The 18,865-nt window shown below is 39.4% G+C and overlaps 2 protein-coding genes across 3 annotated transcripts in view; one reads left to right on the top strand and one right to left on the bottom strand.

Annotated features, from left to right (window-relative positions):
* il11ra (interleukin 11 receptor, alpha) overlaps nt 1-4,148 on the top strand; it is a 52,852-nt gene extending 48,704 nt beyond the window's left edge. Inside the window, exon 13 of one of the 2 annotated variants that reach the window (XM_014340544.2) lies at nt 288-4,148. The gene's annotated coding sequence lies outside the window, so the exon portion shown is untranslated. The remainder of the gene's footprint in view (nt 1-287) is intronic. The other variant, XM_014340545.2, reaches the window with a different exon arrangement.
* Nucleotides 4,149-7,981: 3,833 nt separating this feature from the next.
* tmem267 (transmembrane protein 267) lies at nt 7,982-15,045 on the bottom strand. The gene is made up of 3 exons (XM_005943724.3): nt 14,941-15,045; nt 12,491-12,955; nt 7,982-8,860 (listed from the first exon to the last, which is right to left on the bottom strand). Exons 2-3 carry the CDS (start codon nt 12,896-12,898, stop codon nt 8,525-8,527), a joined length of 744 nt encoding a protein of 247 aa, XP_005943786.1. The 5' UTR covers nt 12,899-12,955; nt 14,941-15,045; the 3' UTR covers nt 7,982-8,524.
* Between the last annotated feature and the right edge of the window lie 3,820 nt (nt 15,046-18,865).

Below are 18,865 nucleotides of genomic sequence, written 5' to 3' on the forward strand. Positions count from 1 at the left end.
GAGCCACTGCCTAAAGAAGAACCAAAATGGTTCAAAAGAATGCTATAAACAACATTCAGACAACCCTTCAGATAGCTAGCCAACTTGTGATTATAAGGCTAACACACACACACACACACACAGATTATAACCCTCTAAGTATGGCTGTATATCTGTCATCTAACTCTGCTATTTAAATCTGTGCTTTTGTAAAACCTTTTTCCCTCCTGCTTCCCTCTACTCTGCTCTCCTTCACGTGCTCCCTTCCCATCTTCATTTTTCATCAGCTTTTTCTCCTCTCATCTCAGGTTAATTTGAAACATCTTCAACCCATAAGCCCCTTCTGGGGTTTCACCAGTGAGTCAGCCTGTACCATTCCCTGCTGTTAACATGCTGACCGTCCATATTTGGCTACATTAACCACAGAGCGTCATTCAAGAGTCCATCCAGAATCCAAGGCAGCAGGAACTAACTCATGTAAAGAGCTTGACAAAGTAAGGTCATTACCAGTTTATATCGGCTGACTGATGGACAGTTTTTTTGAAAGATTTCCTTGGACATATTCAGTGACTACAAGTGCACTACCCATAATGCAACATGAGACTCCTACCTGCCGTCCATGGGTATAGGGACAGTCCTCTTCACTTCAGCAATGCTCACTACTACACACGACTGTAGGAGCAACACTGCACAGGAACATATGAGTTCACTCATAACCAGTGCTCTGTCAAGTCTCCCCAAACATTTTTTTTTTTAACTTTTAAGCAACAAATAAGGAAAAACAAGTGCAGCTGCCAAACAGGAGCAAAGGGGAACATTGTTTCTGGAACAACTCGTCACCCAGAACTCCTCACACTCTCAATCACTGTGAGAGGTAACACATATAGCGTGTGTTCATTCTCACCTCGACTGATTGACCGACTCAATGCTGTGAAGGAAGCAACACTTCTGCTAATTTCTGTGCGTGTCTGATGCCAAAGAAGCAATGACGGGCATTATGGGCTCAGGTGGGAGGCAGGGAGCAACCTGTCACCTGCTGCTGGCATGAGGGAGAATATGGACATAGAGAATGAGGTCCGGGGTTTAATAGACTTTGTTTCATTTATGACAAGTGATTTTATGTTGCATGATATCCCTGTTATGTTGTCTGGCATATTAAGTAAAGGTTTTTTTTCTTTTATTGTAGTTCTTTCTGTCCATCCATTCACTGTTTCTAAATGTGTGCGAATGAAAGACTCTCATAAAAGAAAGAGGGAAAGATACTGGCCTTTCACAGATCACCAGCATTATGAAAATACATGGATTCTTAGTCATCTAGAGAATATTAGAGCATACATATTCAGCTGTTTTGTCAATGCCAATAATGCCAATAATAATAACACCAGGGTCATTGTGTTAAAAAAAATGGGAGTATGTTTTGTTCAGATTCATTATTAAGTCAAACCATGAAATCATAAGAAAAAGAGGAAAGTAGTAAATCTGAAGAGCTGGAACTTAAAATTTAATTGGAATAGATGAAAATTGTTGTCATAAACTGACTGGTGTAGTCAGCCTTTTAAAGACAAAATATGACATAATGAGGCCGTTAAAAAAAGTTTCCTTATCATGTTTTTTATTTTATTTTATTTTTTTAAATAAATTACAAGATTAGAGTGATGTTACTAATGAAATGAGGGCAAAGGTTTAGATCTAAAGGGGCCCTCAAAGGGCCTTTGAGGGGACAAAAGCAAAAAGTGCTACAAAGTAGCTTGCTTTATTTTAACACGAAACATGGAAAGTGATGCAGAAAGTGCTGCATTTGATATCATTAGGAACAATGTGTGTACTCGCACGCCCTCATATCTGTCAGTAAACGAGAGAGGTGTATTCTGGGTGGTTACTACGGTCTTGTTCACCATAGTAACTAACATCGAAAGGGGTACGCAGCACTAGGCTTTCACTGCAGTTACTAAAATGAATGTAAACGATGGTTTTAGGATGCTGATTTTTCTTGGGGTTTTTTGTTTGTTTTTTAGGGGACATTTGGGGAGAGGAAATAAACAGCGGGGCATTGGCACAGATCGAATAGTTGCCATCAACTGCAGAGATTGTACAAATCTAAGAACCACCTGCATCAGCTGCTCAGTTAACCTTTGAGTTTATGAGGTAGATCAGTGCATCCTGGGCGGTGGTGGAGATGAGCACGCACGCAATAAACTGACAAGAGTAACCCTCGCTCACTGTACATCTGTCTCAAAACCCATCGCCTCACGGAAAACACTCGATTTCTGGGTGGCCAACACTTAAAAATACCTCCGATACAGCTTGTCTGCTTTAGTCCTGCTTTTCACACCTGTGCCTATAGACCTTGTGTCCTGCTAGCTTTGCAGCACAGATGGAACCGAGAGGCTCTTTTGCTTGAGAAGCAATTTTTCTTTCTTTCTTCCTTTGTGCTGGTTTGGTTGTTACATTCTGCTCATCTAAGGCTGTGTAGTTTCTTTTGCTGGCTGTCATTTCAGAAACACAAGGTGCATCCAAGTCCAACTTTTTTTTGTTTTTCCCAGTTTGGCAACTGTATTGTCTCTCAAGCTAGCTCCACATATTATGCATGGATCCAGTTGAAGCTTTTTTGTATATTATTGTATATCAAACTTAAAAAAAAATGCATACCTATGTTATATGTGGTGTTTATATGTAAGGAAAAAACATAATCTTTGGGGTAGATTGACAGACATGGTTTAGCTCAGTCTTGTGTTAAGGACATTTCTTTTTAATAAATCTGTCATTCTACACCAATATTACATAGGTAAATGCATTACATGCTCCCTGTCAATCACTCCAGGTCAATACTAAAACTCATTGGACGAATTGGAAGTGAATACAGTGTCAATGAAGGGAGACTTCAATAGTATTAATAGCCTGAGCTAAGCCATTTCTTGTGAGTCTTCCCAGCATTGTGTATGTGTGTTTTCCCCCCAGTTATATGAAGCTGTGTTACTGTACGATTACTGTATGGACAACGTGTTTACTGAGTCAGTCCTTATCCAATGTTTAATTCCTTTTTTTTTTTTTTAATAGAACCACAAATGGATGTTTGCTTTTCACTGACACTCTCCTTCCTCCATTCTTGTGGCAACATTCACAAAGACAGTGAAATATTTAAAAAATTATTCACAGAGTCAATTTGAGAACCCGCCCTTTACTTCCTTTTTAAATTGTGTTCCAGTAAACTCGGGGCTCTGATGGATGTGAGATATAAAAGGATGCATTCGGAGCTTTTGTACTAGAATGTGCACACAAATTTGATTTTAATTTCTTCTGTCTTTTGTTTTTGTTTTAAATATTACTATTGGTGCAATGAATGTCATCTTTTTGTCATTTAAAACAATCTTTGTAGCTGAATCTTTGTATAGTAAATTCTTTTTCTTATGCTTGTCTTGTCCTTCCAAGGTCCAGTCAAAAAAAAAAAAAACTTTAATCAAGAGTGAACCCACTACCTGCTCTCTGTGTGACTTTTATACTAAATATTCAGTTTTATAAGGCCAAATTAGGAATTTAAAAAAGATGGTAAATATAACATAGAAGCCACTTTGCCATAATTACTGGATTTACAGGTAATAAAGTTAATATTTTTCCAATCTACACAGTAATGTAACAGTGAAATACCTGTTTTAAAGATATTTTTATGATAAATATTCAAAGTAAACTTTGATAAATTGTATAAACCATCCATCAGATTCAATTTTCCGGGCACAGTGCCATATATTTTAAAAGGCGCCTATAAATAAGATGTGTTTTTACTATTACTATTATTATCATTATTATTGTTATATCAGTGACTGTTGTTCACCCTGTCTATTTTGTTTTTAAGGGTTCAATGTGACATGTTTTCTGTAAGTGTATGCCTATGGAGTTCTTTCTGTGTCTTTCTTGGTGTTTTTGTTATTTGTTTTGTTTTTTTCTGTGTGGACAAACTTCATTTACAGTCTGTTCCTCTGCGATATGTGACAGTTAGAGGAGCCTGTTGACTTTTAGTTCTCGCAACTCCAATGAAACTCAGGCATCCATTCTCAGATGTACATAGTCATTTTTGTTTCCTTGTGTTCAACAAATATCACCATAAGCTGTTTTTTTTTTCTTCCTTCCTGTCCTGGTGTCTGTGAAATAAAAAAAAAAACTATTTTATCACACTTCTATTCCTTTTTTTTCTCTTTTGTTTCCCATGAAAATTCAATGTTATGGTTCACTAACCTTTTGTCCGTAGTTTCCATTATCTTTTCAGTACAGCTGCGCATTTGTTTTATAAAGCTTATCTACTTCCTTGTGTATCACAGTTTATTCTTTGGTTGTTTGATGGAAAAAAAATCCAATTGTCTAGAGTTACTCAAAAAAAAAGATGTCTGTTATTGTTTGGTCCTTTGCGTTGTGTAAAAGCTGAAAGAATTTCCCCTTAAGGCCTTTTCTCTTTGAGGCAGTTTCTGACGTCTAAATGCTTAAGCTACCTTTTCTTGTCTTCGTGACAAGGAATTTTAAGATGAATAATTAGAAGGAAATAACCCCGATATTCTCATCACACTTTGACAACAGTCTTATTTGTGGTGCAGGGGGGTTTAGCGCAAAGATACTTTGTCGTAGACAGACAAAGTTGGTGGCATCAGGTAGTGCTACTAATAAAGTCAAAGAAGGGTGATGAATATCTCTACACCATGCAAGGAAATATAACATAAAAGGCAACGTTTGTGGTGCAAATAAGACAAGTCTTCATTGTGGCTCTCAGTGCTTCTGTTTATGCCTATCATAACAGCCGTACATTATAGCTCAGAAACCTTTGATATTTAAATCTCATAGTGTACTCGGTGCAGTCGGGCGTGACACTCTCAGCCAAATAAAGAGCTATAATCTTGGTGATAAAAGGAAAAAAATGCACAGATTCATTTTCCAATCTGCGCTTCTGTTTGAGCAGTGTAAATCAGTTGGAGCAAGTATAAACGTACTGTGAGTGGAATACACACAGTATTGTATTAGCACATTAGCACAAGGGCTTTGTACTGACCCTATAGGTCAGTTTAAGACAATACCACTTAGAAAGATAAAAGCTGTTATTGCTCGTGTTTGCCATCGTTAGTTTATAAATGGAGGTAACTGTCTTATGTTACCAACAGTGAGCTTTGCCAAGTAAGCCTTTTGGTTAATGTATCTCAGACCAGACAATTACTGTATATGCTTAGTGTTTCATAGCTGTGCACTCAACTGTGCTTAACGAGGGATCTTAGAACATTTATCCCACCAGGCATGCACTGTGAAGCAGGATTTTGTCTCCGGTAATGTCAGGGTTAACCTTGGCTTTTTAGGACTATGAAGGTGGTTCGTTTCTTATCAGGGTTTGTCACTACAGTAACTTATGCTGGAGCAGGGCCTGAAAAAGTCAACAATCCTTCACAGATACAAACATTCACAATCAGTTTTGAACCAAACTTCCTTTGTGAGGTTTGAACCCAGAATCTCCTTGCTCTAAGGTGACAGTACTAACCACTGAACCAAAGTCTTATTAGACCAAAGGCTGCATTTATCTGGTTTTTTCTGGGACACTTCACTAAAACTTTTCTGGTAAAATGCTGCCTCCTGGTGGTGAAAGGTTAAGACTGGCAGTTTGCATATTTGCCTTTCACACAAAAAGATCTCTGGCCTGAGCTAGTGTACTCCTACTGCTGGACGAAAGCCCAGAAAAATAGGATTGTGTCAGGATGTTAAATCAGTGCCAAATCAAACATGTGGATCCTCTGCAATCCCGTGGAAAACAGGGGAACAGCTAAAAGTATGCCCACCCCCCTCATTTCTTTATTTTTGAGCAAATAACCAGACCTTACCCCGTGACGAAAAACTTTCAGAGCCCTTAGAGAACTTCAGAAAGATGCAAGTCATTATACAAAAACACAGCAAATATACACAGGATACATTTTATTGAGATAAAATAACACTACATTAAAACTATCTTGTTACTATATACTTTACTATTAAACAAAAACATATTTGTCCAAAAATACAAAACATTATTTTAAAGCACAAAACTTAAATAGTGCAAATTCCAACACTTAAAGTCATATGGTAAACATAAAAGAGAAAATGACACTGGCAGTTAAAGTGGGACAACAGCCAGCGTGTAAATTCCTTCCATAAGCACTAAACTTCAAGTTAAATAAGTGTAAAGTGGAGGCCGGTGCTCTGTTTGCCACTGTTGAAGCTGTTTTTCCGCATCCTGGTAGTCATAAGCAAAGCTTTACAATGCCTTTGTCTTCTATGTTGGTTTTGTTTTATTTAAAACTCCAGTGTTACTCAACGCTTCTGTTACTCAAACAGTTGTTTCCGATCCGTTCTGTGACCCTTCCAAGAAAGTAGCAACAAAACAGACAAGCCTGTAATAAATCAAATAAAGAGCACTTCAAACTATTATGTACCAGCAAGTTTGTTTGTTTTTCTTCCCCCAAACAATGAGCACTTTTCAAACTTTCTCCCCCTCATCCATTATTTTATTTCACAATCACAACTAAATATTCCTGACTTACCTCCACTTACTAATGGAAATAAATAAATAAATAAATAAATAAATAAATAAATAAAGATCATCAAAAGTGAAACTACAGTAGCCACCTAGTGGACAACAGGCACAACTACAACCTTAATCACCAAGCACCAGCTTTACAAAAATGTATCCCTGTTTTCCATCTGGAAACAGACAATTCAAGTCTACCTTCTCTTATACTGAAAGCATGTTGCTTATATTCAAATATCCATTTCTAAACCCACTATAATACAACATTACTAAGCATCATTTAAACCAGTGTATAATACTGTTAATGAGTGTTTATGTTATTTGGTCTACATCTAAAAACAGTGTAATGACAAAAACTCTATATGTGGTATATCTTTGCTGCTGATAATGCAGCAAAGTGATTATAATGAGTGAAAACAAACAGTCCTGCAAACCCCGTTTTCACCGCTGAAAAGCTAAATTTCAGCATATAGACCAGGGGTGTCCAACTCCAGGCCTCAAGTGTCAGTGTCCTGCAGGATTTAGATGTGTCTTTAATCCAACACAGCTGATTTAAATGGCTAAATTACCTCCTCAACATGTCTTGGAGTTCTCCAGACGCCTGGTAATGAACTAATCATTTGAGTCAGGTGTGTTGACCCAGGGTGATATCTAAAACCTGCAGGACACTGACCCTTGAGACCTGGAGTTGGACACCCCTGATACAGACTGTACCTCACACTGTTAGCCATATAAATATGGCAGCATTATGGGAGGAAAAATGCTGGAACCACGCACAGATGATTAACACAGTATGTCCCCTTTCTTCCATTTTGATGATCTAAATCTAAACTCAACTTTTTTTCAAGTTTCACTCCATGCTGTCCTCTTTTCTGCTCATGTTTAGTGTAAAAACAAGATGTCAGTCAGGACACCGAATCACACCGACTTTACTCGTCTGTCACAGTTTTTGCTCAAACGACGAGGGCCGAGCTTGAAGCCGTCAAAGAAATACATAACAGCAGGAAGCCAAAACCTAACTGAGCATCTTTACTACAGCACGTCTTAAAAGGGGATTCATTCCCTTCCTGTGATGATTGACGTGCACAGTAAAGAAGCCTCTGAGCCACATATAACTCACTGTTGGCAAGGTTTCACCTTTGGAATAAGGAGACTTGATGTTATCCATTTCTGTGGCTGGCTCAACTTACCCTACAAACTGATTTCTAAAAACTGACCATTACAGGAAAAGTTATGACTGAGTGCACATTAAGGCTTCTGCAGGCAGGAAAATGAAAGTTGCAGTATGTTGACATGCTGGATATTACAAGCATTAACAGCCAAAGACAACATTTTGTTTAGCTGCTGGTAATAGACATGGGAAATAAAGAACCGCATGTGGGCAGATTTTTAACGTACTATAAAGAAAAACAGTTTTGAGGTGCACTAAGAGTGAAACTGAAAGACGTCTCGCAGAGCCTGGAATTGATTTTGCCTTTGGTTGACGTTTCCTTCAGCGCCCTTTGAATGAGGCTGGATAGTGACAGTAAAAGTGATGAACCTCCATCGGGGTTTAAGTCTGTGAGGTGTTGTGTAGGTGAGCAAAAAGTTGGGCAGGCCCTGGTAAAAAAGATATGAGTAAAAAGAGGGTTCACATCTTTACATTTAGTCCCTAGGTTATTGAAGAGGATTCTGATACAAATCCATGCCATGAAAAGGAAAACAAACAAACAAACAAACAATAACAGTGATTGGCACTTATATTGGGATGTTCCCATTTCAAAAAGCTAATTTAGTATTTTACAGCCATCTCCACCAATGAAAAGTCAAACGTTTACTGCTTTCCTTATAATATAATGAGCTTTCTCATTCTTTGTGAGAAAAGAAAACAAAAAGTTTTCATTATTTATGTCAAATGAACTGAAAAATGTCTTCATAGCCATATATACGTGTTCTTCAGAATTTAAAGGTATTTGATAATTATTTTAAATAGCTAAGAACATTTTTATCCAAAGGTGATCCAAAGTTGGTGATGCCTTAAACATCGATGGCCACCCCGTGTTTAGTGAATATCACATCTCTGGTTCCCGTCAGGTACATGAGCACTGAACACAGGTGAGGGAGCGTCGCCGTGGTGCTGACGTATAACCAGTATGGGATCGGCGCCGTGTTGCCGAATGGGCACACCCACAGGCCGTGGCGCACTGCATCCCGGACGTGGTGTGTCACCATGGAAATGAAAAGCATCCATGGCAAGGAGCACCAAGCGTCTTTGAGGCGCCCGAGCCACATGAGGAAGCGGAGACTGAGACAGATGATGGGAATGAGAGAGGAACAGTGCAGCGGTGGACGCTGAGGGAGTGAGACAGCAGCCTGGAAGAGCAGTGAGAGACGGCGTTAGCACCACATATATCCTTTGGAAACATATCAATCCATGTCAACAGTGTTCTGTACTGTGGAGATCCTGTCATGAGTAGAGATGGACCGATCCGATATTACGTATCGGTATCGGTCCGATACTGACCTAAATTACTGGATCGGATATCGGAGAAAAATAAAAAATGTAATCCGATCCATTAAATATCACGAAAGCACCTCACATACGCCGTAACTCACCTCAGAACGTTAGCACGTCGGAGCAGTATGCATCACGTGATAGAGTGGCTGTGGCATGCGGGACCTGTCGGTGGTCTGGATAGCATTTGGAGCTTCGCTAGCAACCTGGCATTTCATCTCCGACAAAGTTATCCCCGAGAGAAGTAAAGCAAGTCGTGTAAGTCCATCTCTGAATGTTTGTAAAGCATTCCTCGCTAAGCTTAACGAGCGACTGCCTCTCGCTCTCCGGCTGTACTTCAATCGTGAAACTGCTTAATGATCAGCTGATCAGCTTTTCTGTCGCGAGTCTCTCTTGTTTTTTTGGTCCCACTTGCGCCCAGAAAGAGGAAACCAGCGGCTGAACAACAGCAGCACGTTTAAGCTTGATAAGCTGTTGTTAGAATTTATTTAATATTACTTTCTACACCAGGATCGTTTTCTACGTAGCTGACGCTGGTAACTGTGCAGGGGCGGATCTAGCAAAGTTTAGCCAGGGGGGCCGATAGGGCATTAACTGGGAAAAGGGGGCACAAAGACATACTTTTCTTTCTTATTCTCATTTAAAATGTCTAGCTTTTAATAAATAATTATCTGACACCCAAAGTTTTAATTTGATGTAAAATGAATAGAAGTCAATTACTGTATATAGTAGACTATTAAGTCTAATATATATACCCTAGTAAGCTATAGTACTTTTTCCTTTGGGAAGGTACCATCTGTGCAGTCTGCAATTTTGTTGAAGAAAGATGTTGAATCTATTTAATATTTCTTGAAAAATAATTGATTTCTGTGCATTTTTTTTTCACACTGCATCAAATTAAGTTGATTACGTCGATTAAGCATCATGAGGTGGCGCGTGAGGGGTGGTTCCCTATTTTTTATTTATTTATTTTTGTTGTCTGGGAGTTGGAACCCTATTAGTTAGGTTGCTTAATATTTACGCTAAGTACTCTTTAAAATACCAGAATAGGGAGGATGGTGTAGGTTAAGTTTATTAGATTGATCAGTATTGCTGAACTATGAAATATTTTTTTTGCATACAGGTATAACAGAATAGCTTTAGTGTAGTTGTTGTTTTAAACTTGAGTATGAACTTATACAAAATGCAGCAAGATATTTATAAAAAACAGTTTTGTTGATTAAAAAACACTATATCGGATTCATATCGGTATCGGCAGATATCCAAATTTATGATATCGTATCGGTATCGGACATAAAAAAGTGGTATCGTGCCATCTCTAGTCATGAGTCATGCTCCAGCACACACACATACACACGTATGAGGTATAGGGCTGCCACGATTAGTCGACTAGTCACGATTACATCGACTATCAAAATCGTCGACGACTGATTTAATAGTCGACGCTCGTTTGAAGCTTTGTAAGATCACAAAAGACGCAGGAATAAGTAGAGGATTTAAGAGTGTAATAACGGACTGAAACAGAAGATGGCAGCACTGCATGTACAAGGATGCCAGCTGCCGTTAAACCCCGAAGAAGAAGAAGAGCTGTGTCCCAGAATTCATAGCGCGGCCCAGCTCAGTTTCCAACAATGGCGGCAGCTAGTTAGTTTTAATATTACTCTTATTATTCTTTCTGGGTCACAAAATAAACGTTTAACATATTTTCAGGCGAGAATGTAGCTGTGTAAACCTCAAATATCGGCTCAGTTTATCAGACACCACATATTTTCAAAAGCGCTCCGACGTTTTCGAGACGTCTGTTACCCACTAGCTCGATAGCTAGCCGGGGGCTAGGTCACTAGAGCCGTGAGAACACCGGACTCCCGGCAAATCGTTTTCAAACCCACCGCCGTCTTTCGCTACTCAGGTTAAACATGATATATAAGTCACTTAAAAATGTTATTGTTTGGCTTTTTTTTTGTATTTTATTTGTTCCTGAGTAAATCGGTTTGGCTGAGATTAAAGTTATAGTTTTTACACAGCTGAATAAACGTCAAGCAGACAGCTGATTATCAGAAGTGTGAGATGCTCGAGAATATACTCCAGTGTCCTGTTATATTTTAGATAGCAAGGAGCAGACGGCTGAGTTTATTAAACTCCACTGAAACAATCTGCAAATTTAATTAAAATTTAATAAACTATCCTCTTGTCTTTATTTTTAGTTAGCACATACCTTAAACACTTAAAGCTGTAAGCTAATGATAGTTATATAAGAGCAGATGCATGCACGATCTGATTAGTCGACTAATCGCAAAAATAATCGGTGACTAGTCATTATCAAAATAATCGTTTGTGGCAGCCCTAATGAGGTACATCTCTAAATGTATGTATGTATGCATATGTATATGTAGATGGATCAACTGACAGGTCAGATGCGTCTCTTAGATCTTTGCTGGAACTTTTTGGATTTATATGACCTATAGAAGCTGTTCAGTTTTTTCACACTGCACACCATGCTAAGATATACCAAGTGTTTAGCTAATTGCTCTTTGAGAATCACTTTGTTGGTGCTGACATACAGTTTTATGCCTGTCAATTAAACTGTTATCTACTGTCTGTGTGTGTGTTCTCTATCAGTAACACAATGAAAGAAGTTACTAACATTTTTTTGTAGATTCAACTAAAGAAATGAGAACCAATGCTGTGTTTCTGCCAGTGAAAGTGTCTAAAGATACAATTTAAATTTTTGATACATTGCTACACTGTTGGGCTGAAAGACCAAAAGAATAGTCAATATTTCAATGATGTAATGGATGACAGTCATTTTTTAACATACATATAAAATGAAGTAGTATTTTTCTTGGTGCGTCACCATAGCTCACCCTGTGGATTGTGCTATGTTCCCGGCATAAAATCCATATCAGAAAAGCCCAGATTGAATTCTGCCCCAGGCCTGTTACTGCATGCCACTTACTTTCCCATCATTTCTTCTGTGTCTAACTGTTGTTATGTAACAAAGGCAAAATACCCCCCAAAAAATCTTTTTCATAAGGATCCAAACTTATTAATATTCAGTGGCCATTTGGAGTAGAAACCATTTGCACTCCAGCATTGGTTCTCCTGGCTCGCTCGTTTGATTTAGCATCCCCGTGGATTATCTGACAAAGAAACTGAACACATTTACAAGAAAAACATGGCTGCTGCCAAACACAAACACCTACAATCCCTGATAAATAGCAACTTATGAGGCTTAAAAATAAAAACAAGTCTGTGAAATTAAAATTTTCTGCATGGGTTGTTTCAGTGTTTTCTCTCAGTGGGAAGGTTATAATGAACATTGTGTCCTGTAATCTACTATAATGGCACATGTATGGGTGCATTTAAGACTTAATCACTAAATAATTAGCTCTCCAAGAGAAAGGTGAAGGACTTAGGGAATACTTTGTACCCTATCATTTGTAAGCTTATTAAGCATTCAGATTAACCCTCTATGGCGAAAGTCTTACCTTGAGTGATAAGGATCCAGCCATATAGAAGTGGTCCAGGTCTATGATTGATGCCAGGAGCCCTGCGAGTAACACCTCATATAAATCGCTCTTTTTCCTCAGTCCAATAACAACCGCCCATGACCACAGCCCCACCAATCCGTGCGTGGCGTTGTCCAAGACAGCACGCAGCCACAAGTGTTGCTGTATGACAGACAGCTGTAGGACGTGGTCTGCCACCACACAGAACATCCCGAGTCCTGCCGACGCCAGCAGGGAGGCGGAACTGAAAGTCTGCAGGAGGGCCTGAGCTCTCTCCGTCTCCAGAGCCAGGCTGAGAGGTACGGGAGCACCATCTCCCCTGAGGCCAGGTCCCAACAAGGGGGACGAAGAAGGGGAGGAGTCGAGCTTGGAGTAGAATCCTTGCATGTTGTTAGATGGCTGGAGGGGCCAGTCAGCATTAAAGGTCAGCAAGATTCAGGCAAACTGGAATAAAGGAAATAAAATGTTCATCATTCACTGCTTATCTGAGCAAACGTGAAGCAATCTCACACACACACACACACACACACACACACACACACACAGATGCATGTTCATGGACACAAATTTTATTTTATTTACTTATTTTTGGTGACAGACTTTGACACTGATGTATTTTAACAGGAAGCATATTTTTTGTCTTATTTAGATTCTTTAGAGGACACATGTCAGCTGTCCTGAGGGCTTTCTAAAAGCAGCTTCCACTGTATTGCAACTCAAACCTAACTGGGGCATTTTTATAGACAAACCATAACCAATGAGTTCTTAATGATAATAAAATAACAATTAAAACAATCCAACTGTAAAATTCCCACTACCGCCACCCCCATCCTGTCTCCAAATGTGGACAACATTGACTTTTAAAGGTGAAATATATTCATTTGACATGAATCAGTGCATATGAAACTGGACAGATGAAAAATTGAATATAAAGGCATAAAATAAAGGATAATTAATTTTAAATTAATTCATGTATGAAAAGCAGAAAAAAAAAAACCACCTGAAAAATGTGTGTCTGATAAATGAAACTATGGGCTCATTTACCAAACTTCAATGTTATTATTATTTATTTATTTAAATTTTCATACCTATATTGTTTCTGACCATGTCTGTCCCTTTTTGTTGGCTGGCAGGATAAGATGCAACGTTACCAAGCTCAGATCATCAACCTGGTTTCTTAAACACAACAATGAGTTCACTGTACTCAAGTGACCTCCACAGTCGCCAGATCTCAGTCCAACAGAGCACCTTTAGGATGTGACTCACACCCTAAAGCAGGGGTGTCAAACTCAAATACACAGTGGGCCAAAATTCAAAACTGGAACAAGGTTGTGGGCTAACATTAATATTTATTGGAAAAAAAATCTTCCTCCAGATTTAAGAATGAATCTTTTCTTATGGACTCAAACAAGTTTTGCTGAAAAACTGAATATGGAACAAGCAAAGCTTAATACTAAACAATATATATATTAGCTGTATAATACCAGTAGGCCAGCTCTAATAATAATATGGTATGGCTTCGCGGGCCAAATGTAATTAGGCTGCGGGCCAAATTTGGCCCACGGGCCAGAGTTTGACACCTGTGCCCTAAAGGAAATCTCGGAGGAATCTTTCCAGCACCTGCTTAAATCCATACCAGGTAAAAGGGGGAACAACCCAATACTAGCAAGCTGCGCCGAATAAAATGTCCAGTAAGTGCACGTATTTCAGTTACAGATCATACCTATATGAAAAGAGCAAACAAAAACCACTCCGCACCTTCCACATAGGAATAATACCTAATAACAACACATAATAAAGTACTGTGGAGAACTGAACAACAAATACAAAGTTCACACACATAAGACAGTTTGAGTTCCCTGAAAATCCACAGCTTTCCAACACCCAGATTATTTTTTATTTTTTGGACCATGGGGGCATGCAAAAATAGATCTGATGCGTCTCATGCAACTGAGCGAAATGTAGGACAGACTCAAAAGGCGCCCTGCTTTTGTCTTTGACTACCAGCTGATGATGCAACAGCAGTGCTTCTCTTGAAGATGCTCCTATGAATGAAAATTTAATTAGCTGGTTATTTTTGTCACCGGCTAGCGGCTCCAGCTGAAGTCCCTGCCTGCAAAGCTCCTTGCGGTCCGCGTAATGTTTGTTTGACTTGACATTAAAGTCAAACAAACATTAAAGACATCTTAATTAGACCCCATATAAGCGAGCTAAAATAACACCACAGACAGTGCTAGGCGCTACGTGGCTAGTAGTGACAGAGATGCTGCTATGTGTAGGCGGACAGCAGCTGTCACGATTAGCGATGGATTGCACGTCATGACAGGCATCGTCCCCGATTTAAAATTAAGAACAAATGTATAACCGATCAACAAGAGATTTTTTATGTCATTTTTGATGAAACGCTTGGAAAATAAACCAACACTTACCCCATTTCCCTGCATCCGTAAATCTACTGAAGTGTTCACACTTCTTCTGCTGTGTTGTGTTGTAGCGCCAACGCTCAGCGGTGCTTTGCTGCCACTCGCAGGGCATGAGTGGGACCCACCAGCAAAGTATCGCTAGAAGACCAGAAGGGTTTAAATCCACTATATTGCCAAAAATATTTGCTCGTCTGCCTTCTTACGCATATGAACTTGACTGACATCACATTTTAATATGATGTGAATGCATGCTTCCTTTGCAGCTATAGCAGCTCCAGCGCTTCCGAGTGCTTTCCAAAAGGTTTAGAAGTGTGTTTATGGGAATTTGACTATTCTTCCAGAAACACATTTGTGAGTCAGACCAAAAGTATTCTGTCAGGTTGTGTGTCAGGACTCTGTGCAGAGGTGTCAAGGTCTACCACACCAACAATTCTTCAAAGCATGGATGGCCTTTTTCTGTTCCAATTGTCATGTTATAACAGGGAAAGGGCCATCCTGAAACTGTTTCCAGAAAGTTGGGACCATCCCACCTCCACTTTTCACTTGGCACAATGCAGTCAGACAAGTACTGTTGTCCTGGCAACCACCAAACCCAGACTGGTCGGTTGAATTGCCAGACAGAGAAGTGTGTTTTATAAAAACACATCTCCATTCTTAAGTCTAGTGGCACCATGTTTTACACCACTATATCTGAGGCTTTGCATTGCACTTGGCAATGTAAGGCTTGAATGTAGCTGCTTGGTCATGGAAACCCAATCCATGAAGCTCTCTGTGCAGTCTTCTTGAGCTAATCTGAAGGCCACACGAAGTTATGAGGACTGCTTCCACTTGGTTACAACAGATGATTGTGGAATGTTTAGTAGCAAGAAAACTTCATGACTAGACTTGTTGCACAGGTGGCATCCTATCATGGTACCATTCTGGAATACACTGAGTTCCTGAGAGCGACACACTTTTTTACAAATCTTTGTCTGCATGCCTAGGTGCCTGCTTTCTTACGCCTGTGGCCATGTAAGTAATTGGAACAACTCAATTGATTTATTTGGATGGGTGAGTGAATACTTTTAGTAATATAGTGGAGGTCAGGGGGGAAGCAGGGCCTGTATGAAGACAGCAAGCGAGTGATGAGTTCTGGGGTAGAATTGACAGATGGGTTTCAGGAGGGAGTGGGATTATATCATGGACCAACTCTGTGCCTCTTCTTGTTCGCGATGGTTTACAGATGAGGTCAGGCAGGAGTCTTTGTGGACTATGATGTCTGCAGATGATGTTGTAATCTGTAGTGAGAGTAGAGAGGAGGTGGAAGAAAGCCTATAGAAGCGGAGGCATGCTCTGAGAGAAAATGAATAAAAGTCAGTAAAAGCAGGACAACTACAAGACTGAGACAAGTGTAACAGTCACGATGCAAAGAGCAGAGGTATTGTAGATAGATGAGGTTAAATACCAGGGGTCAACCATCATAAGCAACAGACAGTACACAAGAGAGATGATAAAGAGAGTGCAGGCAGGGTGGAGTAGGTGGAGATGACTCAACAGACTGACAAAAGAGTACCATAACACAAGTACAAGAAATACCTTTTAGCAGAAAGGTGATTCAGTTCATGTGAACACACTGCTTCCTGTTCCCACTGTAAACACTGTGAAATGAACCAAACCTTTACCTGGATGACTAAGCATGCATCAAGTGTCATTTGTTTCAGTGGGACAACAAACTAAAAAGCAAACCAGGGAATTAACAGTGCTCTCACTCCAACTGCCAAACTGCCAAGCACTGTTTCACTGTGCTTGGTGCTGCAGAAATATCAAAACATTTAGAGAGGAGATCAGAGTTACATATAAGGAAATGTTCCTTTCTTTTCCTTTCCTTTCCTTTCCTTTCCTTTCCTTTCCTTTCCTTTCCTGTCCTTTCCTTTCCTTTCCTTTCCTTTCCTTTCCTTTCCTTTCCTTTCCTTTCGTTTCCTGTCCTTTCCTGTCCTTTCCTTTCTTTTCCCTATAAATTTGCTAATACAAGTTGCCACAAGAGGGAGAAAGAGTCTACAAAATGTATCTCAACACTTTAAACGAGCACACACCCAAATAATAATAAACACCAAAGGAAATTTTATTAAAATAATAATTTCTTACTTATCACAGTGTTACATTCAGACTTCTCCATTACATACACCATAATCCAAAAATGAAAAAAAGCCTCCAAAATAATAATTTCATGCCTCTAAAATACATTTGGGCTCAAGTTTAATTAAAAGTGCATTTCTGGGGTGAATCCGCAAGGCAGAATAATTCTAATATTGAACCCCGGCTGGCGGAAAATATTAATTCTCATATTTCAAATTAGGCAAACCTGCTGAGTGGAAGGTATTTAAATAGGTGTGTCATTTCAAATCCTGAAACTTACCATGCAATAAATTTTAATTTCACCACTCATATTAAATCCAATTTTAATAATGTCTCTATTAAAGATCCGAGATTAGATCTGTAACGACAGAGTCTAATCTCTTTTAATGGAATGCCTTTAATGTGCCAGTTTCTCTTTATTGTATCCCTGTAGATCAAATTCAATCTAGATGTGTTGGGGTTTTTTCTACATTTATGCTCTGTCTGCCCTTTTTGTATTCTTGTCCCCCCTTTGTTACACCGAGTTCCACTTGCACATGTACTTATCTATTTTATTTTTTTCATTTTTGAGTATTGAATGGTGCTGCAGTGCGCGTCTGCTTTGACATTTGACAGACCATTCTGTTGCACACACAAATCCTCATTTGGAAAACACAAACCTTTTGTGAAATGCTCTGGATTCTTCAGCTTCACAATGTACTGTGCGGATTTCACGGAAGGAAATGCAGACAGCTCCTAATATGATAGACTCACAATATGTGAGTCATCAAGCTTGTGCAGTGAGTTCCTTGATTGATCTAAATCTTGCCTAATTTTATCTGTTCATGGAAGGCATGCCTCAATTCTCCAAGATCCTAACAATCACAAGAATCTCCACAATTTGAGAACGAGGCTTCAATGCAGTGCTTGGCAGAAATATTAGGCTGCAATGTTCCACAGCGGCTGTGCCGAACATGACCTCTCATTTTGTGTCACTGACTTACAATTGCAGTACTTCACAGATGTCAGTGCTGTCAAGTGTTGTCATCAGCATGTGTGAGCTCGATGTGTAAGGCTGACAAGCAATTTGTGGAGCAGGCCTGTGATTGGTTGGACTCTAGATGCGAACATGATTTGGGATTCAAGCCACCTTGCCGTGCAGAAAGTCACTTCTCACGGTGAAACGTTCCTTCTTTTCCTCATTATCCATCATTTCAAGTCACTTTGTTGTGACATGAAACAAGCACCATTAATAACAATGATGACCTATTTTTGTTTTTGAGGACAGATCACAAGAAGTTGATGGCATTTGGGTTTTGCCTCATAATCAAATTCTGTTGAACAAATAGAGTGTGTGTAAGTGTTGGATGTTTCAGGTCACCCAATGACAGGGCATAAAGAACCTGAGATGTGCGTGGGCTTGACTCAGTTAGCACCATGGGGTGACTCGCAGAGACCTAACACTCGGGTTTTGACTGTTTCAGGACCATAGACAGCGCACAGCAAGACCCACTGCCTATGCTGCCATCCAGTGGACAAATGCATGACAATTCTTTAAATAAAGTTGACTATTTTTGCTTTATTTTTTGTGGCTTGACATTAACAAATTAACACAAGACACATCAGAATCAGAATCAGAAACAGAAACAGAATCGTGTTTATTGGCCATGTATATGCGCAAACACATACAAGGAATTTGGTTCCAGGAGTAGATGGTGACTCTCAAGCACAGCAATGTAAATCACAGCAATATGTAAACGACACACACACACACACACACACACACACACACACACACACACACACACACACACACACACACACACACACACACACA

The sequence above is a fragment of the Haplochromis burtoni genome, unplaced genomic scaffold (genome assembly GCF_018398535.1).
Source record: "Haplochromis burtoni strain Fernald_Lab_line unplaced genomic scaffold, NCSU_Asbu1 Contig_377, whole genome shotgun sequence".
NCBI lineage: Eukaryota > Metazoa > Chordata > Actinopteri > Cichliformes > Cichlidae > Haplochromis > Haplochromis burtoni.

Bases quoted from the DNA above. Each gene is read 5' to 3' on its own strand.
- tmem267 (XM_005943724.3), bottom strand. From the start codon at position 12,898: ATGCAAGGATTCTACTCCAAGCTCGACTCCTCCCCTTCTTCGTCCCCC. The intron at 8,861-12,490 runs GTAAGACTTTCG...CTGCTCTTCCAG, and splicing joins CTGGATCCTTATCACTCAAG to GCTGCTGTCTCACTCCCTCA.